Raw genomic sequence first — 27,898 nt, forward strand, 5'->3', positions numbered from 1 at the left:
GAAAAATTCTTCTGCCGCTGGGAGGAAAGGTGAAGGTCCCTGTGCCTGGGAGGGTCCAGGCTGAGGCTCGGAGCACCCGCAGTGATGCTAATCCTGAGAGTCCCCTGGGTGCTCGGATTCAGGGATCTGCTCCCAGCCTCGTTTGGGGATGAGGGTCAGGAGGGACAGAGGGGTCTGTGTGGCAAGGGGGGCCCCCCAGTGGGTGACAGCCCTGCCCACCAAGGGCTGGACCACAAGACTGAGCTTCCTCACATATCGTCCTTTGAGCCAAGTACCCCGTTGGGAGGTTTGGACCAGGCTGGTCTCAGTGCTCCTGCCTGGAAACTCGAGGCAGGCAGCCCAGGGGCCTCCTGAGCTCAGGCCACACCCAGTGGCAACCTTCTTAACTGTGGTCCTGACCACATCCCTCCCTGCTTAAAACCATTCAATGCACACTCAATGTCCAAGCTCCTGAGCACAGCCTGCAGGCCCCCTGACCTCCAGCCCCTGGCCTCTGCAGGACTCTGCGCCCTTTCTGTCTGTTGTAGTCCCCACTGCCCAGAGCCTGCTGCCTCTCTGCCTGCCCCTCTCCCTGCCTCTGCCTGCTCACCCCGCCTGTCCCTCAGCTCTCAGCCTCTCCACAGGCCCTCCCACCACCCAGCTGGGCCTTCACACCCCTGTGCCCTGGGCTCCTCGAGTCCCCACAGGGGAGATGTCAGCCTCCCACGCTTCATCAGGAGGGGCCTCGTGAGCCTCTTCAAAATGCTGCCGAGCACCAGGACGCATGGGGAAACGGCCCGGCTACCCTTGGGAAGCACTCCAGCTCTCCGCACAGCACTGGGCGTGCACAGGGCCCTGGAAATAGCCCTGGAATGGTGGAGGGGAAGGGACCTGCCCAGGGGCCTAAGCAGCAGACAGAAGCTGCAGAGTCCTGGCTCTGGGAGCCGGGGCTGCTCAGTGGCACCTTCCCAAGGGCAGGCCAGAGGTTAGGAGTCTGGGGCCCCAGTGCTGGGGGCCCTGCTGTCAGACCCGCCTGCCTGGCCTTCCTACTCAGTACCTAGGGGGCACCTCACTATGCAGGGCTGGCACCGGACACTGGGTCCTGCCTAGACCCCGCCCCAGTGGCCTACTCATACTTTCTCTGCCGCAGGGCCTCAGCTGGGCCAGCGCGATGACTCTGCTGACCAGGAGCTCTGGTGCCCTCTGGCCAGGGCGGTAGAAAGAGTCAGGGCTGGTGAGTCAGGAGGCGGGTGCTCGTCCTGGCTTCATGGCTGCCCCGCTATGCGGCCCTGGGCCAATGCCCCACCCTCTCTGCACCCCAGTACCCCTTCTGTAAAGGGGTAGCAAGAATCTAGCAGCTTGTGCCCTACGACCAGCACTTCCAGCCAGCTCAGGGGGCCCGGCTCAGCTCCTCCACCCTGTGCACCCTGTGCAAGGGGCTGAACTGCCAGCCTGTCCCATTTCCTGGGAGGTAGAGTCACTCCAGGGGGCTCAACTTTGTCCCTGCACTCCGGGCCTGGAGGAAGTGGCCTGGAACCTCTTTCCTGGGGCTTAGTCAATGCTTTCAAAATAAGAGTCCTAAGGACTCTTGCCTTGAAAGGGTGACCAGGGTCCAGGTGCTTCTGTAGGTCCTCCCACCCCTCAGTGTTCACCTTTAGAGGTGAGTTCCCGCTCAAAACAAGTCTTCAGTCAGGAGGAGGAGTTGCCTTCCTGGCCTTTCTGAGCCTTCTGTCTGCTGCTTCTTAGGTTACTAGAAGGAGTTCCTCTTGTCAGATTCCACTGGAAAAGTAGGGCCCCTTTGCTGGACAAAGGCCCTATCCACATGGCCGGGGAGCAGCCCCAACCCCACTGGGCCGCAGTAAAAGTTCCAAGAGATTGTGTGAGCCAGAGATTAGCCAATGGGGTGCTCCCAAGGGAAAAGATGCCTTTCAAGGTGGCTCCTACAGTCAGAGGCTGCTGGCCTGGGCCCTCCCAAATTCTTCTCCACACACACCTTTAGCCATACGCTCCCCATCTTCCCTGGAGCTGCCCATCCATCAGACAGGAATGCCACCTCCAGGCTGGGTGGGAGGAATTAGGCTTTATGAACTCCGGGGGGTGGAAACCAGGCCGGAGCCAGCCTCCAACGCTGAACCGGAGGGAACTGTGAATGCCTGCTCAAAACTCTGCAGTGCATCAGAAAATTATGTAAAACTACAACAAACTCCCCATAAATCTAATCACACTCGGCTCTCTGGTGTCTTGGGGGCGGGGGGGAAGCAGAGCTGCACACAATTACTCGTTGAGCGTGTGCGTGTGCTCTGACAGAGACAGTCTGAGAAACACGGCCCTGGAAATGCGGCTGCAGGAGAAGGCGCAGGTGCCGATCAGGCTTGGAACACACATAGGGCTCCAGCTAAGCGTGTCCGGGGAGCGCAGAGGTGTGCTGAGAGCCAAGAAGACCTCAGATTTGATTCCAGAATCGGGCAGGTCACCCAACACTGGAGCCAAGCACATTATCTTCATCCCATTTCCACATAAATCACGTGCCTTCAAAGACTTCACAGTTTGATTTCCTGATGTTTCCAAATTTCTCTGCCCACCAGCGGAGCTGTCAGCGGTTTAATCAAAATGTTGTGCTTCTCAGGGGTGAAGGGAGATGGGTCTGCAGCCTTTGCCTCACCTGCTGTGAGATGGGGGCTCCATGACCTTGTGCCCTGGGAATCTCACCAGGTGATTCAGAGAATCTCATCCTGGTCCTTGCAGCTGTGCCCTTTGGTCAGAAGGGGCCTTCCCTTTCACCTGCAATCTGAGGCCTGCTTCCTCCAGGTGAAAAAACCACACACAGAAATAAATGAAGATGGCTGATGGGAATTCCCAGGACGTTCCCAGAGCTCTTTCCTGTCTTTTGGAATCGCTTCTGTAATCATGAGAATATGGGCCCTGCCGCTATGAGGAAGGCCAAAATCACAGTGGCTTCAGTGAGAGGGAAGCTCCTTTGGCTTTCATGTCACAGTTCAGGGTTGATGTGGCAGCCCCAGGGTCAGGGATCCGCCACCCAGGCTCCCTCCAGGTGGCTGTTCCCCATTCCTAGGGCTTCGCCCTCTTTTACATGGTCCAAAATGACTACTCCAGCTCCTGCCATTGCAACTGCATTCCAACCAGTGGGAAGAGGAGAAAATAAGGTGGAGGGTGAGTTCCTTCCCTTTAAGGACAGGGCCCACAAGTTGCATACATCATTTCCACTCTTGCGTCATTGGACAGAATTTTGTCATATGGTTACTCCTAGTTGCAAGAGAGTCTGGGAAGTGTAGTTTTTGGCTATGTAGTTCCATCCTAACATACTCTGGGGAAAGAGGTTCTGCATGTGAGTCATTCAGAGCTGAGTAGAGCTGTGCTCAGCCAGGGGTGCCTCTATGGGCTTCAGCTTTCTGACTCATAGTGCACAGAATTCCTCATTTCAGTCCAAGGCCTGGCAATGACTGTCTGGGGCGCCGTCTGAGGCCTGGAGTTTATAGTACGCAAGTGATCTAAAGCTTAGTATGTCTCATCCTGGAAATTCCGGGGTCTGTTCCAATGCAGCTGGTCTGAGAGAGCACCAGATCTGCACCCAGTAAACCCCCACCGTGTGAGTGAGGAGCTGGAGGGGGAGTCCTCTCCTCCCAGATCTGCCACTGAGAGACGACTGAGTGGAGTCGACTGCTCTGCCAGGCAGGGCTCTGTGCTTCTGTCCTGCCAAGCGGGCAGGACACTTGCTCAGTGATCGTGGGCTGCTCAGAGCCACCGTGGTTCTAAACTGCCATGCCCCAAACCTTGCACCCTCGGCTCCACTGGAACCTACAGAAAGCCAGATGGAACCGTGTTCTCGGAGAAGATCCACTCCCTCTGGGCACCCGTGGCTTTCTTCCCTGCCCATTTCCTGGCAGCCCAGGAGGGGATGGCACACCAGGCATTTCCCAGCAAGCTGTTGGTGAGGTTGTTCCATCCAGAGTGAGTGGTGAGGGCATGACTTTTAAGCTATGTTCACAGCCCTTCCCGTGTGGTGATCTTGCCTCAGCTCTACCGCCTGGAGGCTCCTCTTGGAGTGCCCTGGCTGGCCAGATGGCCCTGCAGCCATGAGCAAGGCCTGGGCCTTCCTGCAGGCTTCGAAGGCCTGGAGATCAGCAGGCAGCTCCCGCAGCCGCCTCCGGGTTTAGCTCCACCCTGCTCGCCCGCCCCAGAGCTCCGCTGGCGTCAGGCCAGAGTGCTCAGGCCTCTGGGGCAGGTGTCCTCTGCATCACTGGGCGGGCAGCAGGAGGGCTGGCTGTGGAGTCAGCAGAGTCCCAGGGCCTGCACCCACCCTGCACGCACACCACACAAGTGCTCCATGCACCTCCATGCTTCTGCACAGGCACATGATGTATCCACAGGCACAAGTGCGTGGGGATTCAGCACCTCCACCCCCACACTTCCTCCAAAAGCAACCTCACCTCCATGGTAGGAGGTGGAGGCCATAGTAAATGTGAGGCCACAAAGGCCATGTTGAAAGTGGAGGTGGAGGCCATCCTGAGTGTGGGGTGGAGGCCATAGTGAGTGTAGGTGAAGGCCCTGGTGAGTTTGGTGGGGGCCCTGGTGAATTGGGTGGAGGCCATGGTTACTGTGAGAGTGAAGGCTATGGTGAGTTGGGTGGAGGCCGTGGTTACTGTGAGAGTGGAGGCTATGGTGAGTTGGGTGGAGGCCGTGGTGAGTTGAGTGGAGGCCCTGTTGAGTTGGGTGGAGGCCACGATGAGTTGGATGGAGGCCATACTAAGTGTAAGTGGAGGCCCTGTTGAGTTGGGTGGAAGCCCTGGTGACTGAGGGTGGAGGCCATGGTGACTGTAAGTGTGAAGGCCCTGGTGAGTGGGTGGAGGCCATGGTGTTAGTGGAGGCCCTGTTGGGTTGAGTGGAGGCCCCTTGGGTGGAGGCCCTGTTGAGTTGGGTGGAGGCCACGGTGAGTTGGATGGAGGCCCTGGTGAGTGTTAGTGGAGGCCCTGTTGAGTTGAGTAGAAGCCCTGGTGAGTTGGGTGGAGGCCCTGGTGAGTGTGAATGGAGCCCCTGTTGAGGTGGATGGAGGCCCTGGTGACTGTGGGTGGAGGCCATGGTGACTGTGAGGGTGAAGGCCCTGGCGTGTGGGTGGAGGCCATGGTAACCGTGAAGGTGGAGGCTATGGTGAGTTGGGTGGAGGCCCTGGTGAGTTGGGAGGAGGCCCTGGTGAGTGTGAGCAGAGGCCCTGTTGAGGTAGATGGAGGCCCTGGTGACTGAGGGTGGAGACTATGGTGACTGTGAAGGTGAAAGTCATGGTGAGTTGCATAGAGGCCATGGTGACTGTGAGGGTGGAGGCTACAGTGAGTTGGATGGAGGCCCTAGTGAGTGTGAGTGGAGGCCCTGTTGAGTTGGGTGGATGCCCTGGCGAGTGTGGGCTTGCTTTTGCTGTCATGGCCCCCACCGTCCATCTCCCTTAACACGCTGGTCCTCACCTGCAGCCTGTTGGTTTGTCAGGGGCCAGGGTGTCAGCCCTGCCAGCCTTCAGCACCTGTAAGGTGGTGCTGCCGAGACACCACACCGTTTCCAGGACCGGGCCTGGGCTAGCTGGCTGCAAACGGGAGCCCCTCATTGCTAAGCAGTGGCTGCAGCAGCAGAGAAATCCGCTCAGAGCGACTGCTGAGCCAGCACCTGCTCTCCAGGGACCCAGCTCGCACTGGGAGAGGTCGCAGAGCCCGGGATCCCCAGACCGCCCCCAGCCTCCCTCCCTCTGTGCCGAAGGCCCTCGCTGTTGCCAGTACCCAAGCCTGGGGTTGTATGTTCAATGCGCCTTTTGTTTTCTCATAATTTTTCAGACAAAGAGCAAAGATCCAGAAGGGGGGGGCTGTGTTTATTTGTTTTGTTTTTTGCTTAGATTGTAATCCTGGTGATTATAGAATATCAAGAAGGAAAATCAACAAAGGCTTCCTTCCCGGGGCTCGCGGAACCGTTCCTGGTCGACCAGCGCCACCTGGTGGCCAGCGGCAGCGGACCCGCTCGGAGACGGGCGCCCCGGGAAGCCTGACTCCCAGGCCCAGGCCACCAGGAGCTTGCAGGCGGGGGCCTGTCCCACTCCTGCCTCTGGACTTGGTGTCTGAGATGTGCTGGGAAGCTGTTGGGGACCTGCTCTGTAATTCTGGAGTGGTGGGGCTTGGGCTGGGGCTGGAACTAGCAGCAGGAGACCCTAGGGAGAGGTGCCTGTGCCCACCTTTTTTCCTCTCCAGCTCAGTCGATCCTGATCCAGCATCACCTGGCTGGCTGGGGACGGTGGGCTGGGAGCTCTGACCCTGACTAGGAGCAGGTATCCCTAAGGCTCAGCCAGAGTCCATCGAGGAAGGACAGCAGCCAGCCTGAAAGTCTCAAAGATAACCAGACATGGTGGCTCACCCCTGTAATCCCAGCACTCTGGGTGGCTGAGGCAGGAAGGTTACTTGAGCCTAGGAGTTCAAGATCAGCCTGGGCAACATGGCAAGACCCTGGCCCTACAAAAAATAGAAAAATTAGCCAGATGTGGTGGTGCACACCAGCTACTTGGGAGGCTGAGGTGGGAGGATCACTTGAACCTGGGAAGTTCAGGGCTGCAGTGAGCTGAGATGGTGCCACTGCACTCCAGCCTGGGTGACAGAGAAGAGGGCTGGGCACGGTGGCTGATACCTGTAATCCCAGCACTTTGGGAGGCTGAGGCAGGTGGATCACCTGAGGTCAGGAGTTTGAGACCAGCCTGACCACATGGTGAAACCCCGTCTCTACTAAAAATACAAAAATTAGCCGGGAATGGTGGCAGGTACCTGTAATCACAACTACTTGGGAGGCTGAGGCAGGAGAATCACTTAAACCCGGAAGGCAGAGGTTGCAGTGAGCCAAGATCGCACCATTGTGCTCCAGCCTGGGCAACAGAGTGAGACTCCACCTCAAAAAAAAAAAAAAAAAAAAAAAAAGAAGAAGATGAAGAAGAAAAGAGAGCTGCAAAGACTTTTCCCCTGCGGAGCTACAGGTGTGGGCACAGTGAGGAGTTGGGGGGTCAGCCCCGGGTGGGAGAGAAAGGGGATGTTGCTAGAACTCTTTCTGGCCAGCAGTGTTCACTTAGAAGCATGTTCCAGGGTCCCTACCTCTGAGCAGAGACTTCTGGGATAGGAGCAAATGGCTGAATGTCACGACTGAGCTCGGGCCCCCCAGGCCACGCAGTTCTGGGGCTCAGAGGGAGCCGAGAATCTTACCCTGGAATCCACCAAGGCCCCAGAAAGCCTGAGCAGAGACAATGGCTGCCCTCAGAACCACGTGGATGGGGCTGAAAGGCAGGCCCTTCCCCAGACATTCTGACTCGCTGGGTCTGGAGTGGGCTTCAGACCCTGAGTTTTTTATGAAGCTAGGTTCTTGTCCTGGGGTCCCCAGGAGACCATACTTTTTAAGAAACCCCGGCCTACAGCAGCCTCTGGCAAGAGGCCAGCCAAGAGCAGGACCAGCACCTCTTTGGGCCACAGGCCTCCTCAGGCGTTGGCTGGTTCTCATATCCGGGTGGGAGGAGGGCAGGCGTCGGAGGCCACATGGAGCTTAGTCTAGCCGCGCTCCCAGAGGAAGCCACTCCCCGGCGTGCACTAAGTACTGGGTGTATCATTTCTGGATGTTCCAGGACTGCGTGAGGACTTTCTGTAGACTCTGGATTAAGAAATATGCCTCTAGAAGTTTCCTTTTTTTGCAGCTGAGGTGTTGGTGCCGGCACATGGTGGGGCCTTGCTAGACACTTGTTGATTTGCACTTGTGAGAAATCGTGGAGTTGCATAAGAAGAAGCACATCTGTGTCCCCACGGCAGGCCGAGGGCCTGGACGGCAGCTCTGTCCCTGAGAGCAGAGGCCTGGCTCCCTGCCTGCATCTGCAGGGCCTGGGAGTCGTGGGGGAGGCAGGGATAGTGCTGGCGGTTCCTGGAGAGGATTTCCTCTGCCTTTTACCCTTCCCTTTGGGAAGGAGCTGCTGGCATGAGAAGCAGGCAGGGCAGGTTCCTGGGATCTGCAGGTGGGTCCCAGCCCTCCTCCTGGCTCCTGCCAGAATGCCTGCAGCCCCCTTCCAACTTGGCACAGAGGACAGCAGAGGGTGGGCACAGAGAGGCTGACTTGAGTATGGGGCTTGCTTCCTACTTTGCTCCCAGGATCCAGGTTTGTTTTGCAAATGTTGGTTTCTCACTCCAGCTAGTTTTGTGGAGCCAATCCAGCCCCCGAGTAGGACTGGAAGAGAAATACTGCTTTTGATTTCCTGTCTCTCCCGGCACCTTGCTGCCCGGGGCTGCTTCAAGGCCGCACAGCCGCTTCTGTGACAGGAGTCCCCCTTTTATGGAGTGCATCCCTGTGCTGGTGTTGGGGATACAGGGCCCCACCCACACCCCAGGTCCTGACTGCTACACAGAGCTGATGCTGAGCACTGCTAGGTGCCAGGGAGTGGTTCTGTCAAAATTAGAATTCATTGCCAACATTCAGATCTCCAGATTTTCAGCCTCTCTTTAAAAAAGGAAGGCTCCGGGCCAGGTAGTTGGGAGCTCAGAGGCAGCTGCTCTGTGGACGGAGCCTGGCTTCCTGCGGTGCTGCCTCCCAGCACACGAGGAGGAACCTGAGTCCAGGGCCCTAGAGCAATCTTACCAGAAGCAAGATGGAAGCATCCAGAATCCCACTTGGTCCCCACCCCTCTTTCCGAGTGGCCTGGAGGGGCAGGGGAAAAGCTGATCAGTCCCACATTCCCTGCTCTCTCTGCCCTGAGCAGTGCCCGGGGCAGGGGGCTGCAGTTTGGACAGAGTGGGGAGAAGGGAACTCCAGAGGCCATATGCACCCAGATCTGCAGATCACCATGAGGCTCTGACGTTGCCAGGCGGCCAGCACTCCTAGTGCATTCACACTTCTCCCACGACGCAAAGAATTCCCAGCCTGGTAACAATGCCACTTAGCACATCAGAAGATTCCGAGAGCCTCGGGATGGCTCTAAGATGCCACTTTGTATGTCGCTGAGCACCTTGGAGATTTCCTGTGAGGCCGGGGCAGGGGTAAAGGACATGCCACCCCACATGCTCTGTATTTCCTGATGACGGAGTCACTGGCCGGGCTGCAATGGTGCCTCTCCCTACCCCTCATTGACAAGGTCCATCCCACCTGCAAGAAGAAAGAATACGGCAAGGTTAAGCTCTCAACACCCTGGCAGTCTGCTGGAACCTCCAGCCCTGCCTTTTCCACAGGGTGTGTGATGCTGGGACGAAGCCCCTGCCCCCTGGCAGATGGAGGACTGTCATGCCCCAACAGCGAGCCCCAGAAATGACAGGCTCACTGGGGACATGGCAGAGAGGTCCCCTCACATGCACGCGGCGGGCGCACGCTCCATCCCGTCCCCCCTCAGCCTCTGCGCTCCTCGAAATGAGATTTCTGAAAATTTTGTCCTCAGGACCAATAGACGAATGAGAGTTGAGCAGTGAGATCGGGAAATTGAATAGTATGTGGGTGTCTGGATATGAGAAGTTAAATCTAATGAAAATTTCATCCAGTTGAACCAAGAAATCAGAAGCAGGGCCTTTATTCCTGTCAACAAGAATACAGTGAAAATTAAACCAACCCGGCTGCCATTTCCCATTGACCTTGTCGCCATGGAGACAGCCTCCTAGTGTCAACAACACCGAGGACTCCAAAGGGGCCCCATTCACTGCAGGAGAGACACGTGGCCAGTCCCTCTCCCATCCGCCTGAGACACGTGGTTCATAAGGAGAGCAGCCACACACGCAGGGTTGCCGGAGGGCATCCCAGGTTATACCAGCACCTGGACAAATGACCGCAGCACCCTTTCTCAGCTCCCAGGGTGACCTGGCTTGACTAGTGAAATGGCCACCCTCTTTCTGGGTGTTTCTTGGGCGGCGGGGTACCAGGTGGGTAGACTGGACAAACCCAGTTGGAGGAGGAGGACGGGACCCCCCACAGCCCTCCAGAAAAGGACACTGCCCCTTGTCCTTGCCACTCGCTCATCACAGCACCCAGAAATCTCTTCCCATGTGAAGGAAGGCCAAGCATCGATTCCAGCAGGTGCCGCCTGTGCAGTAACTATGGTGGCCAAAGCTCCAGGTGGCCTTGCCCTGTCATCCTTCCAAGAGTTACTGCCCCACAGAGCAAAGGGGGCAGGTAGCTGGCTCTCACCCATTCCGGGGGCCACCAGGAGCTAAGGCAGACGCCTGGAGTTCTCTCTGTCTCCTCGTCCAATTCCTTTCCAAAGTCTTCCAGGCAGGACTGCAGAGCAGAGGGCTTCCCCTCTCATGCAGCTTTCCACCCTGGCCCGGGCAGATCTCCTGTGGATGCCATCACATCAGAATCCAGGGGTGGGGCCACCTGGATAGGGCCCAATGGCATACAGTCAGGTGAACCGGCAAGAGGCACCCACTTTCCAGATGAAGAAACTAAGAGCCAGAGGAATCAAAGATCTTGTTATAAGATCACACAGTGTGTGAGGGAAAGAGCTGCGGCCACTTGGGGCTCTGACCCCAGGCCAGCATGGTGCTGCCACCCTGTCTCCTGCTGTTTCTAAATTCTGGCCCCTTCTTCCCGTGTGGCCAGCACAGGGCATTGCACTTGGAGGTGTTCCCTCCCCTTTGGGAAAGCCCCACCACCACATGGGACAGCCACGTCAGGAATGAAAGACAGCCAAGATGAAGCTGCCCCTCCACCCCCTGCCGTCCCTCAGGGGGTCCTCTCCCCACCCCCACCACACCCCAAATGAGGAGGCCCTGTCATGGAGCCAAGCGTTGCTCCCACACACATCCTGGACAGTCTGGAATGAACCCTTCTTAGGTTCTTTTGGTTTTTGTCGAAATTCCCCCCAAATGCGCCCCAAGCCAGGCACAAAGCCTGCCGCCGTGACAAGGCCAGCGCATGCCTCAAGGAAGCCCCAGCGCCCAGGCTTGGACGCCGCGTTGCTGAGACGTCCTCCTTGCAGCGACCTCCCAGGTTTCCTTCCTCCTTCCTCTCCTGCTTGCTGTGATTTTCCAAGAGCGGGTCCCCATCAGGCCCTGCCTCCAAGTTCCTCCTGTGGGAGGCTCAAGGAAGAGTTTCTTCTGCCCTGGTCTGGGTGGTTTGGCCAGATGAGTGACAACTGACCTGACCCCGAAGTGAGGAAATCCTAAGCGGGGAGCCAGGGACTTGGGAGCTTCTGCCCACTAACGCCCCAGCCAGCAAGGCCTGGCCCCGCTGAGACAGCCCAGCACCTGCGAAGTCAGGGAGGGCAGGAGAGGAAACTGGGCATCCAGCTTAGGATGACAGCATGTGGCCCAGCCCCAGGACCCTGAGCTTTCTGCACAGTCACCAGCCCCTGGTGAAGGGGCAGCCAAGGTGCTCACCTGTAGTCCCAGCTACTCGGGAGGCTGAGGCGTGAGAATTGCTTGAACCCAGGGGGCGGAGGTTGCAGTGAGTAACCTCCGGAGTAGTAGAGGAGAGAGGCATTCTGGAAAGCCCCTGATGTCAGAACCCCTTGAACTGTACACACACATACACACACACACCCCTATACACACAAACACACACACCTATGCACACAAACACACCTATACACACCTGCACACCTATACACACCTATATCCACACCCACACACCTATGCACACTGATATACACCTATACACACACACCTATACACACATCTATATACACACATACCGATACATCCACACCTATACACGCACCTATATGTATACAGATCTATACATGCACACCTATACACACACCTGTACACACACACATACAAAAGTGTGCAGTGCATAGAGCGGGGTGGGTGTGGACTCTAGCCAGAGAGCCTGAGGATGGGGGAGGCCTGAGCCCCCATGCGGAGTGTATTATTCGGCCTCCAAAACTCATGTTGAAATTGAATTCCCAGTGCAACTGTGTCTGGACGTGGGGCCCCATGGGAGATGTTTAACTGCTGGACGTGGGGCCCCATGGGAGATGTTTAACTGCTATACTTAGGGTTCCTGGGAATGGATTCTTTTTCTTCACCCTTCCACCATGCAATGACATAGCAAGGAGGCCCTCACCAGTCACTGGCAGCTTGGTATTGGACTTCCCAACCTCCAAAACTATAAGCCAATGCATTTCTGTTCTTTATGAATTTCCCGGTCTGCGGTATTCTGTTGTAGCAGCACAAAACAGACTAAGACACTGCCCTCACAGAGTACCACAGACTGGGGGCTTAAACAACAGAAATGGATTGTCTCACGGTCTGCAAGCTGGGAGCCTAAGATCAAGGGGCATTGAGGTTGGTTTCTGGTAGGGCCTCTCTTCCTGGGTTGCAGACAGCCACCTTCTCACTGCGTCCTCGTATGACCATTTCTCTCTGCATGGGCACTCCTGGTGTCTCCTCCTCTGTTTATAGGGACACCAGTCCTGCTGGGATAGGGTCCCACCCATGTGACCTCACTTAACCGTAATTACCTCCTTAAAAGTCTGTTTCCAAATACAGTCACATTGGTGGTTAGGGCTTCAACCTATGGATTTGGTCAGGGACACAGTTCAGTTCATGACAGAGGAAAATAGAAGGGCCCTACCGTGGCTCAGGCTTAGACTGTGTAGATGAAGCTCTCCGCCTCTTCCCAAGGGACTGGGATGGAGCAGCTGCAACCCAAGAGGCCCTCGGCTGGCAGCCTGCCCCGTGTGGGGTGAGGCCCCTACGCCTTCCCCCAGCCCGCTCTTCCAGATCTCAATTACTCTCTTCCCAGCGGTTGGCCGCCTCTTGGGTAAATTGTTCATCAGATGATGCTCTCCAAAGCATGGGCCACATGCTGTTGTCATTGATTTCATTTTGATTATTCATATTAGTGGAAGCGCTGCTGACTTGCCATGGGCCATAATTAGGGTAAACATCTTGTACGAGGGCTAGGTCAGCATTGGAGTGGGCCTGGGGTTTCTGCAACGGCCACTCCCAGCCTCAGCTCTGCAGGCCGATCCTCACACAGGCTGCACTGCAGGCAGTCCTGTCGGAGGGAAAGCAGTCCCCAGCCTGTGTTTCACGGGGCAGCCTCAGGGCTTCTGGGGTAGCTGGAGGAGGACACTTTTCGAGGAGCCAGCATCCTGCTTCCCAGTGGCCAGTGTGGCCATCCTGCCTGCCCCTGTCTCGTGGAGCCCCATGCTGGGTCTGACTTATCCCACCCCATACCAACCCTTTCTTCTCTCTGGTACTTCCCCAGACCCAGCCTTCCTGGGGATACAGGTCTCTCTCCACCGCCTGAGCGGACCAGGGACCACCACCCAGGCCCCATCTATGGGGAGCTGCAGAGAGGGTCCCTCTGTCTGGGATTCAGCTCAGGCCGTTCTGCCTGAGAACAGGGAGTCAGGTACCGCCCAGTGAGGTACAGTGAGCAGGAGGGGACAGACGTGACCCAGAGCCACCAGGACATTACCTTTCTGGGAATTCCCCTTCCTCTTTCTGTGTCTCCTGCCTTACATGTCACGGGAGGTCACGTGATCAAGTGTACTTTTAATGTGGTTTCCCTTTTGCTGCTTTAAAAGGGGGAAGGGGCCAACGGGGAGGCCAGCATGCGTGGCTATTAACCTTCCTTTCCTAAAGCGCTTTTTCCCTATAGAAACCTCCCTTCCCGCTGATTGATTCCATGTCAGGAAGCAGAGCATGACATGTTAAAAGCCGTCTTGATAGTATTTGATATTCAGTGCTAACAACTCACCATCTCAGAGGAGGGGGCTTTTCTCCACCCACCCCTACCCCCACCCCCACCCCACCCCCAAACCCTGGCAACACCAGGGCAAGGAGGGAGACAATCTGCATATTGCATGTGCCAAGACAGTAGGTAATTTGCATTAAGCATCCAGAAACTCTCTGCTTGCAATCTGTCAGCCTTCACTGGGTCTTCATTTTATAACCTTCACAACATAAGGAGGAGAGCAAGAGGCAGAGAGAATGCGGCTGCCGCACCCCCATCGGGGCTAGAGTGGAAACCTGGCCTGATTGGCGGTTGTCAGAGCAGAGGGGGCCCTGATCTGAAATGCCAGGAGACTCTGCCAGCCAGGGGATTCGAAAGCCTCACTACACCGAGACCCAAGACCCTTGAGTGGGGTATGGCCTGAAGGCCAGAAGCCAGAGGTGGGGCTGCCCTGAAATCAGCTCATCTCCCCAGAAAGCCAAGTTCAAACTCAGCAGGGATCTTCCCAGAGAACGTGTGGCCTGGCTCGGCAAGGGGCACCTGCTCAGAGTTCCCACAGGGAGAAGCTCCCATGGTGAGCTCGGCAGCGGTTTCTGCTCTTGGACTTGCAGTCCCCTGCTGAGTTTAAGCTTACAACAGAGCTGTGTGTTCTCCCATCCTAACGACATGCAAGGAGCCTCTGCAGAGCTTTAAAAAAATACCAGGCACCACCTCAGACCAGTGACATCAGAATCTCCTCTCTGGGGCCTGGGTACAGCCAGAGTAGGGGACCCACAGCTGGAACAGGCCACGGCCTGTGCAGCGGTACAGAGGGGAGTCTCAAATCCTGCCCTGCGGCCTCTGGAGTGTGACTTGGGCTGTCACCTCCCCTCCTGAGCCTCTGTTTTCTCATCTGTAAAATGAGTCTGGAAATGTCTTTAGCCAAGGAGTGCCCTGGGCATAGGGACAGGCCAGAGAGCCTGTAACCCCTCATCCTGCCTCCACCAGGTCCTTTCTGCAGTAATCTGTCTTCTGTATTGAATTTCTAGGTAGAGGTTTATTTAAGAAAAGGGTCCCATAGCTGTGATGAGGTTTTAAAGCCCCTGGCCCGGGCCTTCCCTCCAGCTGTCAGGGACAAGGTGCTTAGGGGGCTGCTGGAGAATTCCTCCACCGTCCACCTAAAGAAAGGTGGGCTGTCAGTGCTGCCACCCGCCTGCCTGCGTCTATCACATAAAGTTCTGAACATGGCGGCTTGGCAAGCAGGTGCCACTCAGCCCCACCCCTCCCCCTCAGTGACCCACCAGAATCCCAGACCCCCTGAGAATAAGATGCAGGAGGCAGGACGCTGCAGACCTCAGAGGAGCCTCTTCAGATTGGAGCAGAGGGGAAGGAAAGGGGAGCAGACACCCAGGTCAGGCGACGGCACACACACAGAAGGAAACCAGACGGCACACACACAGAGAAGGAAAGCAGACGGCACACACAGAGAAGACAAACCCTGAAGGCATTCCTGCCAAATCCCAAGCCTCACACGTGGGTGATTTCCTTTGAAAAACTATCAGAGGCTGGGCTCGGTGGCTCACACCTGTAGTCCCAGCACTTTGGGAGGCCAAGGCGGGTGGATCATGAGGTCAGGAGTTCGAGACCAGCCTGGCCAATATGGTGAAACCCCCATCTCTACTAAAAATACAAAAATTAGCCAGGCATGGTGGCAGGCTCCTGTAATCCCAGCTATTCAGGAGGCTGGGGCAGGAGAATCGCTTGAACCCAGGAGGTGGAGGTTGCAGTGAGCCGAGATCACACCACTGCACTCCAGCCTGGACAACAGAGCGAGACTCAGTCTCAAAAAAAAAAATAAATAAATAAGAAGAAGAAAAGAAAAACCATCAGAGTTATAATTAAAGGGAGCTCTACACCCAGGAACAGAGGCATGAGATGAACGACCGCCTCAGAGATCTACACGCAGCGTTCCGCGGCTGAGCCATCTGTGGATTTCACAGCAAGATGCTTCTGCCACAAGTCCAGGCCCCAGGGCAGGGCCAGCACTGCCTGCTGGGTGTCACAGTCATCACTGTCATCACCATCATCACTAGTGATATTATGACAACAGCTTCCCTTTTTTGGGGTGTGCACAAAGTGCCAGGCATGTCGATCATGTTTTCTCCTGGCCAGTTCTCCAGACAGGGACTACTACATGCCCACTTTACAAGTGAGGTAACTGAGGCTCAGAGAGGCTAAGCGACTTGCCCAAATCCACACAGCAAGATCAAAACCTAGACTCAGGCCAGGTACCATGGCTCACACCTGTAATATCAGCCCTTTGGGAGGCCAGGAGTTCCAAACCAGCCTGCGTAACATAATGAGACCCTTGTCTCTACAAATAATTTTTTTGTTTGTTTTGAGATGGAGTTTCATTCTTGTTCCCCAGGCTGGAGTGCAATGGTGCGATCTCGGTTCACTGCAACCTCCGCCTCCCGGGTGGTTCTTTTGCCTCAGCCCCCAAGTAGCTGGGATTATAGGCATGTGCCACCATGCCCAGCTAATTTTATATTTTTAGTAGAGTCGGGGTTTCACCATGTTGGTCAGGCTGGTCTCAAACTCCTGACCTCAGATGATCCACCCACTTTGGCCTCCCAAAGTGCTGGGATTACAGGTGTGAGCCACTGTGCTGGCCTCTACAAATAATTTTTTAAAAAAATATCCAAGTGTAGTGACACATGCCTATAGTCCCAGCTCCTCAGGAGGCTGAGGTGGGAGGATCACTTGAACCCATGAGGTCAGGTCTACAGTGAGTTGTGTTTATACCACAGCACTCCAGCCTGAGCAACAGAGTGACACCCTATTTCAAAAAAAAAAAATAATAAGTAAAACTTGGACTCAAATCCAAGTCTGAATCGAGCCAGCTCCTACCTGCCATGTCGACGCTCTCCTTGTCCCCCTGCATTCTAGAACCCTTCACAGAACTGGGGCCGGTGCCGCGAGGGTTAGCGGCTACCCCTGGAGCCGGTGGGAGAGCAGCTTCAGCCAAAGGAGGAAGGACGTTGCTCTTGTATCGATGAAGCCACTGGCCTCTCCCTATCTCGACCCTGTGCCCTGCTCCTCTGCGCCTGGAGCCCCAGCACCAGCTCCAGCCCCAAAGCTGCGAATCCGCTGCCTCTCAGCCTGGCCCCACTAGAGAGAGCTGGATTGCTCCCTGTGCCAGACTCAGGACTTAGCCACCCCGTGGCCGGGTCTGCTCCAGCTGAGAAAACTTTTCCGCTGGAAAACTCAGTTTAGACTTCCAGCCCCCATCCTGCCGGGCAGGTGGGGAAACCCCAACCCCAACTCCAGGGACTGCAAAAGTGCCGGGAGGAAGGTCGAGCCCAGATCCTGGGGTGGCTGTTCAGATGGCTACCATCAGTCAGCACTGGGCACTGAGGCCCCTGTCGTCCAGGCCATGTGGGTCCTTCAGTCCCGTCCCCATCTCCCCTGGCCTCTCCTGCATCTGCAATCCCTTTGGGGCAGAGAAGTCCAGTGAGGGCAGGAAGCCAGAGTCTTGCCCTCCAGGGTGGGGCCACCTCCGCACACACTGCTGGGAGAGGCTTTGGTCCTCCCGGCTCGGTGCTTGTTGGTCCACCACCTCTATCCTGAGTCTCCACAAGAGGCTCACAGACTGGGAAGTCCCTCAGCCTCATGTCCACTCTCCTTCTGTCCTTGTTCCCTTCCTCTTCCATTCCAGCACCCCAGGAAGAGCCGCCTCGTGCACTCTGACTTCAGGGAAACAAAAGCAGAGCTCTATGTGGTCCACTCCCTGGGCTGCACCATAGTGAGGGGGAGCGAAGAGGGGAAGGAAGAGCTCAGAACCCCCGATGGGAGCAGGGGGTCCGATGGGGGCAGCCTGGCCTCCCTCCCCTCCTCCTCTCCTGCTCATCAATTCACCCCAGGAGCCGGCTCCCCAGCAGAGAGAGGGCTGCCCTCAGGGAGGGCCTGGGTCCTACCCCTCGGCCCCACCCAGGCCCCCTCTGCACCCACGGGCTCTGACAGCCCCCCCGCCTCTCTCTCCGCAGTCCATGGCATCAAGTGGACCTGCAGCAATGGGAACAGCAGCTCCGGCTTCTCGGTGGAACAGCTGGTGCAGCAGATCCTCGACAGTCACCAGACCAAGCCCCAGCCGCGGACCCACAACTGCCTCTGCACCGGCAGCCTGGGTGAGCCGGGGCTCCCGGGGCAGGCGGGCGCCACAGGGACGGGGGCCCTACCAGGCAGCCGTCATGGCTGTCCTCTGTGGGAGTAGCCATGACATCTACTGAGGGAGGAGGGGGACAGGACAGTCAGAGACTGGGTGACACCACCGCATCCAGCACAGACACAAGGCAGCCTTCGGTCTCGTCCTGCCCTGCAGCTGGCTGGCAGTCCACTCTGGGCAGGAGGGAGCAGTGTCCAGAGGGACAGCTTCCTCCATGGGGCAAGAACTGGGGGCAGCAGAGTTGGGGGAGCGAGGAACTCTGGGGCTCGGGGCCTCTCCGTTCAGGCCCACACTCGGGCATCCTCTGCCAGAGGGCACTGGGGCCTTCAGGGAGACCTGCCCTGCGTCAATGACACCACGCAGGCTCAACCTCTTTCTTTAACCTCTGTCTCCAAGAACATAAAGCGTCCCGCACTCTCCTTCCTAATGTGTCTGTTTTTCTGATAATGGTATTTGCTCTTTGAAATGTGCGTTCTCCTCTCCCTGGGCTGACTTAATTAGATAGTCCCATTAGAGGTCGTGTCACTTCTCAGCACAGTCTTCGTGCATTTAGGAGTCTTGGTGGTGAGGCTGTAACAGGATCGGGGAGAATTTGCCCTTTCATCAAAAGCAAAGTGACCCTTATCAGATGAAATGAAAATGGTGAAAACATGCGAGGGGTGGGAGAGAAAAGCCGTGCCGGCTGCCAGGGCTGGAGGAGCTGCCAGGGAGGCTTTGCCAACCTCAGAAACGCTCAGCTGCTGAGGCTTGGACGTCTGAAATGAGGAGCAAGGGCTCTGTCCCTACTTAGGACCTAGAAGGATTTTTGTGCCCCAGAGAGCTGAGGATAGGCCTGGGCTTACGTACCTTTCTGCCTCTGGAGCAGGGTCCAGAACCGTCTTTGGTCCTGGGGCCTGAGAGCTGGTCCCGAGAGTGCATTTCCATCACCTCCCCATTGACCTCTGATTGCCAGGCCCCAGGGGTGGCTCCTTATGAGGTCACAGGCTGAGCAGCTGTGGGAAGTTGGGGAGGGGCGGTGGGGTAGGATACGAACATAGCCACCCTCCCCAGGCTGACCCCCTCTTGCCAGCAAAGGCCCCTCCAGGTGAGCGGTGTCTGTCTCTGATGGTGGAGGGGACTTTCCTGGACGTTGACATTCTCTCCACCTTCTCCTTCCCGACTTCCCATGTGCTTCCTATTCGAAAAGAGCATCAAGGTCAAAGCCCCTCTGATCTTTGGAGGAGGGTCAAAGGGGCATGAGACGGGCCCTGGGCTTGGGGTACGGGTCCCAGGGCTGAGGGTCTGTGGCCTGCCTGGGGCACCGGGTCTGGACTTTGCCAGAAGCCCCAGCTGCTGTGGGGCAGGTCCGCCACGGTCCTAGCTCTGACTCTCTTTCTTTGTGTGCACGTGTGTGTGCACGTGTGTGTGCACGTGTGTGCCTGCGTGTGCATGTGTGTGTTGTGTTCTGATCTCTGCAGGAGCTGGCAGCAGCGTGCATCACAAGTGTAACAGTGCCAAACACCGTATCATCTCGCCGAAGGTGGAGCCACGGACAGGGGGGTACGGGAGCCACTCGGAGGTGCAGCACAATGACGTGTCAGAGGGCAAACACGAGCACAGCCACAGCAAGGGCTCCAGCCGCGAGAAGAGGAACGGCAAGGTGGCCAAGCCTGTGCTGCTGCACCAGAGCAGCACCGAGGTCTCCTCTACCAACCAGGTGGAGGTCCCCGACACCACCCAGAGCTCCCCCGTGTCCATCAGCAGCGGGCTCAACAGCGACCCGGACATGGTGGACAGCCCGGTGGTCACAGGCGTGTCCAGTATGGCAGTGGCCTCTGTGATGGGGAGCTTGTCCCAGAGCGCCACGGTGTTCATGTCAGAGGTCACCAACGAGGCTGTGTACACCATGTCCCCCACCGCTGGCCCCAACCACCACCTCCTCTCGCCTGATGCCTCTCAGGGCCTCGTCCTGGCCGTGAGCTCCGACGGCCACAAGTTCACCTTCCCCACCACGGGCAGCTCGGAGAGCCTGTCCATGCTGCCCACCAACGTGTCCGAAGAGCTGGTCCTCTCCACCACCCTCGACGGTGGTCGGAAGATTCCAGAAACCACCATGAACTTTGACCCCGACTGTTTCCTTAATAACCCAAAGCAGGGCCAGACGTACGGGGGTGGAGGCCTGAAAGCTGAGATGGTCAGCTCCAACATCCGGCACTCGCCGCCCGGGGAGCGGAGCTTCAGCTTTACCACCGTCCTCACCAAGGAGATCAAGACCGAGGACACCTCCTTCGAGCAGCAGATGGCCAAAGAAGCGTACTCCTCCTCCGCGGCAGCCGCGGCCGCCAGCTCCCTCACCCTGACCACCGGCTCCAGCCTCCTGCCGTCGGGCGGCGGCCTGAGTCCCAGCACCACCCTGGAGCAGATGGACTTCAGTGCCATCGACTCCAACAAGGACTACACATCCAGCTTCAGCCAGACGGGCCACAGCCCCCACATCCACCAGACCCCCTCCCCGAGCTTCTTCCTGCAGGACGCCAGCAAACCCCTCCCCGTCGAGCAGAACGCCCACAGCAGCCTGAGTGACTCTGGGGGCACCTTCGTGATGCCCACGGTGAAAACGGAGGCCTCGTCCCAAACTAGTTCCTGCAGTGGTCATGTCGAGACGCGGATAGAGTCCACTTCCTCCCTCCACCTCATGCAGTTCCAGGCCAACTTCCAGGCCATGACCGCGGAAGGGGAGGTCACCATGGAGACCTCGCAGGCGGCGGAAGGGAGCGAGGTCCTGCTCAAGTCTGGGGAGCTGCAGGCCTGTAGCTCTGAGCACTACCTGCAGCCCGAGACCAATGGGGTGATCCGCAGTGCCGGCGGCGTCCCCATCCTCCCGGGCAACGTGGTGCAGGGACTCTACCCCGTGGCCCAGCCCAGCCTTGGCAACGCCTCCAACATGGAGCTCAGCCTGGACCACTTTGACATCTCCTTCAGCAACCAGTTCTCCGACCTGATCAACGACTTCATCTCCGTGGAGGGGGGCAGCAGCACCATCTATGGGCACCAGCTGGTGTCGGGGGACAGCACGGCACTCTCACAGTCAGAAGACGGGGCGCGGGCCCCCTTCACCCAAGCAGAGATGTGCCTCCCCTGCTGCAGCCCCCAGCAGGGCAGCCTGCAGCTGAGCAGCTCGGAGGGCGGAGCCAGCACCATGGCCTACATGCACGTTGCCGAGGTGGTCTCGGCCGCCTCGGCCCAGGGCACCCTGGGCATGCTGCAGCAGAGTGGACGGGTGTTCATGGTGACCGACTACTCCCCAGAGTGGTCTTACCCAGAGGTAAGCTACCACCGCTGCCGCCACCTGTCAACTCCCCTCCCACCCACCTCGCCGGCCCCTGCGCCACCCTGCAGCTAAGGGATGCCTGTGGCTGCCCTTCAGAGGAAGCTCTGGACCATAAAGATGACGTTTTCCCCTCCTTGTGTCCCCTTAGCACTTGAACACCTCCGTCTTTTATGCAGTGATTCTCAAACTTCACTGGGGCAAGCAGCTTTAAAGTTGGGGTTCTTGGCCTGGTGCCGCGGCTCAAACCTGTAATCCCAGAACTTTGGGAGGCCGAGGCAGGAGGACCATCTGAGCCCAGGAGTTCCAAACCAACCTGGGCAACATAGTGAGACCTGGTTTCAACAAAAAATTTTAAAAATAAGCCAGGTGTGGTGGGGCCTGCCTATGGTCCCAGCTATTCTGGAGGCTGAGTCCAGAGGAACACTTGAGCCCAAGAGGTTGAGGCTGCAGGGAGCTGTGATTGTACCACTGCACTCCAGCCTGGATGACAGAGTGAAACCCTGTCTCAAAAAAAAAAAAGAAAAGAAAAGAAAAAGTCAGGTGTCCTTGGAGGCAAAATGCTCCCCGGCTCCAGCCAGAGTTGTCTGCCGTTTCTCGATTTATGTGTTAAGAGTCCATTTATGTTTTGCTTTGCTTTTTTTTGAGAAGGGGTCCCAGGGTTGCTTAAAAAAAATTCAAAAGTCACTATTGGCCAGGCTCAGTGGCTCAGGCCTGTAATCCCAGTACTCTGGGAGGCCAAGGTGGGTGGATCACCTGAGGTCAGGAGTTCGAGACCAGCCCGGCCAACATGGTGAAACCCTGTCTCTACTAAAAACACAAAAAATGAGCTTGGTGTGGTGGCGTGTACCTGTAATATCAGCTACTCGGGAGGCTAAGGCAGGAGAATCACTTGAACCCGGGAGACGGAGGTTGTAGTGAGCCGAGATCATGCCACTGCACTCCAGCCTGGGCAACGAGTGAAACTCTGTCTTTAGAAAAAAAAAAAGTAGCCATCATAGATCATCTACATCCACTGCCTTCGCTCTACTTCTCCAAGCCAAACAAGAACAAAACCAAAAATCTCTCTCAAAACCGAACAGGGCACAGCTTCTGAAGAGTCATCCTGAAGATCCTTCTTAAGTAAACCTGGCCCTCTGCAAAATTCAACACAGGTCATAGGATGCAGGACTCCAACCTGCACCCTCCCCTAGTCCGCAGGCCGCCTCAGCTCCCGGGGATCTGACTTTGAGAACCACTACTCCAAAGACCAAAGCATCTTGCCTCAGGGACACAAGCAGTAGAGGCATCTCTGCTTTTTCTCTAGAGTAGAATAGCACAGGAAGGGGACAGAGTGGCCCAGGCTTTCCCTAAATAACCTAGTGTACACAAGCATGTGCTTCCTGACCTCTCCCCAGCCTGTCTGGGTGCTCAGGGACCAGCATGTGCACCACGGGCCCTGACTGGACACTTCCCAGGAGGTGAGCTGCCCCTGGCCCACTCGGTTGGACAACACCAAAGATGGGGGCTCATACTTCCTCACCCTTCTTCCCTGCTGGCAAAGCTAAGAAAATCTGTGTACAGTTGCCCCCAGCTCTCCCATCCCGGATAGGAAGAGCCCAGAAGGATCGGACTGGGCTTCCTCTTGGTGTAGTTTGGTGTGACCATGTTTCTGAGCCCCTGCTGTTTTTGTTTTGTTTTTGCTTTTCTTTTTTGAGAAGGAATTTCACTCTTTTTGTCCAGGCTGGAGTGCAATGGCGCCATCTTGGCTCACTGAAACCTCCGCCTCCTAGGTTCAAGCAATTCTCCTGCCTCAGCCTGCCGAGTAGCTGGGATTACAGGCACCCCCTGCTGCACCCAGCTAATTTTTGTATTTTTAGTAGAGATGGGGTTTCACCATGTATCCCAGGCTAGTCTCAAACTCCTGACTCCGCCTCCACCTCCCAAAGTGCTGAGATTACAGGCACGCACCACCGCGTCCAGCTAATTTTTGTATTTTTAGTAAAGATGGAGTTTTGCCATGTTGGCCGGGCTGGTCTCAACCTCCTGGCCTCCAGTGATCCACCCGCCTCAGCCTCCCAAAGTGCTGGGATTTCAGGTGTGAGCCACCGCACCCGGCCCTGACCTCCTCTCTTATCATTGATTCTGAGCTCAGTGGCACCTTCAGAGCGCTCACCACACCCTCCACCCCACCCCGCGAAAGCCAGTTGGGCATCTTCCCCACACCCCCTGACCCTGGGCTTAAGCAAGTGATGCAAAGGGACAGAGAGGGAGGCCAGGAACAGGGTTTGGGGGGAAGGTCAGAGCTGTCTTCTGGTCCTGGCTCCTTGAGACCTGACTCTCTGAAGCTCAGTTTCTTTATGTGTAAATGCCTGAGAGGGGGTGGCCTCAAGGCACTCCCAGTCCTAGGACCTGGTAGATTTGATCCTCGGGACACTTAGAGGTGCCCTGGAGCCCTTGATGTCTTGCAGGAGCCAGAGGGTGGAAGGAGGGTCTCCTCTTTTCCCAAGGTCCTGGTCTGTGAGACAAGCCCTGGGCTGGGTGCAGGCCCACGCCCCAGCCTCCTGGGTGTCCTGGCAAGTAGGACATCAGCAGGCCTGGCTCCTTCTGTCCTTTCCGGGCCTGCAGTTCAGCAACTTGCCACGCGAGGGCAGCCCAGGAACAGGAACGCAATGGCAGCCTGGCAGCCCAGCAGAGGGAGCGGCCAGTCCTGCTTTCCCAGAAGCCCTCAATGCTTCCAGTTACCTACAACCAAAAGCTGCTGAAATTCAGCTTGATTTGGAAAATGTGCATACACCACCCAGCTAGGCCCTTTGGGGCCCCACCTGGCCACACAGTGAGGCCTCAGAGGCTGTGAAGGGCCCCTTCCTCCTTGCTGTCCTCTCCTACCCAGGCCACTGTCTCCATACCACAGCAGGGGCGCCCCCATCCTGGGTTCTGCAGGAGACAGCACCTTCTCTCCTGACACTTCTGTCCCTTCATCTGGCCCTCGTTCTGTCCCCTCCCTGCCAGCCTGTCTGTGCACTGACTGCATCAGGAGTCCAATCTGGCCGGGTTCCGCCAAGCTCAGGGAGGGCCGTACAGGCAGGCTTGTCAGCCTGGGCCTTGCTTCCCTCTGCAAAATGGGGTTTGGTTAAATGGTTACCCAGCACCCCCACCCAGCTCTAAACCTCAATGCATCCACTTAGCAGGAGTGCGATGGCTGGGGCCATCCTGCTGTCTCTTCTCTGAGAGGCCCTCCCTCCCACAGGCTGCTCCCATTTCTCCATTTCTCCTATCTCTGTCCACCCCTTCACCTCTGGCTGCAGCTGGTCACCAACACACACACACACACACACACACACACACACACACACACACACCAGAGGCGTCCCCCTATGCCCCAGCATCTGCCCTGGCTGCATCAGACATCCTGGCCCTTTATCTCAGGACACAGAGACCTCAGATGGCATTTCGTGCTCCCTCCCCGCCCCCCAAGCCCTCCTGCGTCATCTCCCACCACTGACACTCCTGCTGCACCAGGCAGAAGAGCCTGCAATTACAGCCATCAGGCACGCGCGCCACCACCAATTCAGTGCAGCCAGGCGGGCTGTTGCCATGGGAACCATCCCCTGAATGGATGGATGCTGAGCTGTCCTGCGGCGGTTTCCATGGAGAAGGTCCTGATGTTCTCCAGTAATCTCTGCAGTTCTTTGTTCCCGGCAGCAGCCCCAGCTTCATGCTAGCAGCTGTTGATTGCGGTTATTATTTTTTCCCTTTTTCTCACATGGTAACTGTCTATGGCCTTTTGAAGTCACTACTCCTCCACTTCCCAGGATCCTCGGGGATGGTGCCCTGAGCTGGCCTTCTGGTGCTTCCAGACATCCCAAAGTCAGGCTCCACCTGTCCGCTGGTACTCTTCCCAGCCAGGCACCCACTCCCCCCAATGCCCTGCCCCTTCCACGGAGCTGCAAATATCCCTGGGCATCAGAACAAGGAATGCTGGACCAGAAGGGCCCCTAGCGAGGAGATGCCACCCAGAGAGGCTGGGCCACTTGCCTGAGGACACACAGCTACTGAGGCGCAGGAGCAGGCCTCCTGCTTTTGGCTCTCGGTCGTGAGCTCTCTCCGCTGCCCTAGTAGTAACGTGACCTCCCAGGCCAGAGCAAGGCTCATGCGAGAGCAGGGGTGGAATATACCTTCCAGCCTGGGAGAGCCCCTTCCGTGGAAGAAGTCTCTTTTCCTGGCTGGGCAATGGGAGGAGCCACTTCCTCCTCATCCCTGGAAACACTCACTCCTGCTGCAGATGCCCTGGGCCAGGCCTGGGTTCCAGGAACATTGTGGGGTGCCTAGGGCAGGCTCCTTGTAGAGGCTGGGGCTCCCTCCAGGGCAGGGGTGCGCCAGGGCCCAGAAGATGCCGAGCAAGAATGAGTGACTGACCAGGAGGGAGCATCTGGCTGGCACGGGGCTGCGGGATGGGGATCGCTTCTCTGGCCTGGAGCGGTGGGCAGGGTGGGCTCACAGCAACTCCTCACCCCCACCTCCCAGTCTCCAGCGTGCCTGGCGGCCTTCTCCAGCCTGGACACTAGGTGGTGCTCTCTGCCCTGACCTACGCAGCTCTCCGCCCCCCTGCAGGGAAAGGTGTTTACTGGTTTGGGGGTGGGGTGGATGGCGCCTCTGGGGTGGGTCCACCCAAGGTTAGCCAGGAGAGCCCGGGAGGCCGGCACCCCCACCTTCCTCATCCCCCGGGAGAGCCTCCCTCTACTCAGTGACCAGCCCCTCTCCTCCGCTAAGCCGTAAGTAGGGGGCCTACAAATTGCCGTCCACCTCGCATCTCCCTCTATCATCACTAAGCAGGACAATGGCTGTGAAGCAGGATTGCCCAGGGCCCCGGACATGAGGCCACCCTCCTCCTCTGCTTTCTGCAGCAGCCCCAGGCTGGTCCAAGTTGGGGGTCAGGGAGTACCCCAGCCCTACTGATGCTCTCCTGCCCCTGGGCACCCTGGGAGGTTCCTGGAGGTGGGGTCCTACCCCCTGGAGCTGAGGAAGGTCATTCGAGGCTGCTCCCAGCCAAGCTGCAGGATCACGGCTTGCCTGTGGGACCCCGCGCTAGCTGTGTAGGCAGCGGCACAGACTCAAGGACCTTTGATAGCACAGGGTTGGGGGAGGGGCAGATGCTCAGCCCCGTTCCACTCCCAGCCCCCAGCTCTGAGCCCCAAACTCAGCTCACAGGGCAGTCTCTGAGCATCTCCTGCACTTAGCTCTTCTGTTTCTTAATCAGGCTCTTCACCCCACCCTGCTCCAGGCCCCCTCACCTTGCCACGCCCACAGCCTGGGGATCCTGGGTCTCTCCTCAACTCCCCACAAGAACTTCTGCTGCCCGGGCTGACACTGAGATGCTCAGGCCTGTTTTCAAAACTTGGAGTTCCCTCAATCTGTCCACAAGCAAATGACATAGCAAGTCCCCTCCCTGCCCTCGGCTTCCTTCCAGGCCAGCTCTCAGGGGCATCGTGGGCTGAAAGGGTTTGCAAAACTCTGTGCTCCCTCCTGCCTGGATCTGCGAGTTATACGAGAGAGAGAGAAGGTCAGGGGTTGGAGCTGCCGGTCCTGGAGCTTCCTGAGGGCTGGGGAAGGAGCGCCTCGGGGCCCTTCTCTTGCTGTAGTCCCGGAGCTGTGGTTCTCAGAAGTCGGGGCTCACTGGAATCCCTGGAGTGACAGCCTGGGAATCTGCATGGCGGGGAGGGATGCAGACCCCCATCTGAGCAGTGCAGCCTCAGGGGGGAAGCGCTTCCCCATGCTGCCTCCCTCAGTGGCTCACACTCCAACTCTGTTCCCCTCTCTGTTCCCTGCAGGGAGGAGTGAAGGTCCTCATCACAGGCCCGTGGCAAGAAGCCAGCAATAACTACAGTTGCCTGTTTGACCAGATCTCAGTGCCTGCATCCCTGATTCAGCCTGGGGTGCTGCGCTGCTACTGCCCAGGTAAGAAAGTCACCCCCTGCCCCAGTCCCCCAAGGAAGGTGTGGGGGCCTGAGGAGCACTGGACTCGGAGTCAGCCTTGGGGTGACCTTGAGCAGGTCGTGTCCTTACTCTAGGACTCTGTTTCCTCGGCTGTGAAGAAGCAGATCCCAGATAGTCTATTAGAACATCATCTCCTTTGGCTCAGGGACCCAGTGTCGGACAGGGACCTAGGCACGCTTGACTGGGATTTTGAGGAGAACATGATGAGAGCACGATTTAGGGTGGGAATAAGCCAGGCCCAGGCAATGTATCCAGGGCTGACCACAGTGGGAAGCTGCCACCACCCTCAGCCCAAAGGGTGACTACAGCTGGTGACAGCCGGGGCCAGAGACCACCTCTGCATCGAGGTGGCCCCTCTGCACCTGCCCATGCCTCCCATGGCCCGAGCCAACCAGAGGCCAGGAGAACCCAGGCAATGCAGCCCGCACACAGGCTGTGTCCTCCTGGGGCCCAGGGCAGAGGGCAGAAGGCTGGAGAAAGCATGGTAGGGGTAGAGGGAGATGGGGTGGTGATGGGGGATCAGTCTAACAATTATCAGCACAAACGCCTTTGAGAATGTAACAGAGCCATCTACCCTATGTCCAGAAAAGGTACACGCACATAATTTGCTTCCAATTTTAGGGGCTCAAAGATCCCCCAAGAAACCCAGTCAGGAGGCCCTCTGTGCTGTCCCTGTGGCTCTGAAGCCCTTCCCCAGGCTTCCAGCATTATCTGCTTAGCATGGTGTCCCTGTCTGGTCAACTTGTCTTTGACCT

General features: G+C 57.4%; 1 protein-coding gene across 12 annotated transcripts in view; it reads left to right on the plus strand.

The window, feature by feature from the left end:
• The window catches only part of CAMTA1 (calmodulin binding transcription activator 1), a 969,422-nt gene that overhangs the window by 841,537 nt on the left and 99,987 nt on the right, over positions 1–27,898 (plus strand). For 6 of the 12 annotated variants that reach the window (XM_025367744.1, XM_025367761.1, XM_025367771.1 and 3 more), the window contains 3 exons: positions 17,682–17,822; positions 19,318–21,164; positions 26,978–27,104. In XM_025367744.1, coding sequence (XP_025223529.1) covers positions 17,682–17,822; positions 19,318–21,164; positions 26,978–27,104 — 2,115 coding nt within the window. Of the gene's footprint in view, positions 1–17,681; positions 17,823–19,317; positions 21,165–25,738; positions 25,922–26,977; positions 27,105–27,898 lie in introns of those variants that run through there. The other 6 variants (XM_025367797.1, XM_025367815.1, XM_025367838.1 and 3 more) reach the window with 1 other exon arrangement.

This window comes from Theropithecus gelada, chromosome 1 (genome assembly GCF_003255815.1).
Source record: "Theropithecus gelada isolate Dixy chromosome 1, Tgel_1.0, whole genome shotgun sequence".
In the NCBI taxonomy this organism is placed as follows: domain Eukaryota; kingdom Metazoa; phylum Chordata; class Mammalia; order Primates; family Cercopithecidae; genus Theropithecus; species Theropithecus gelada.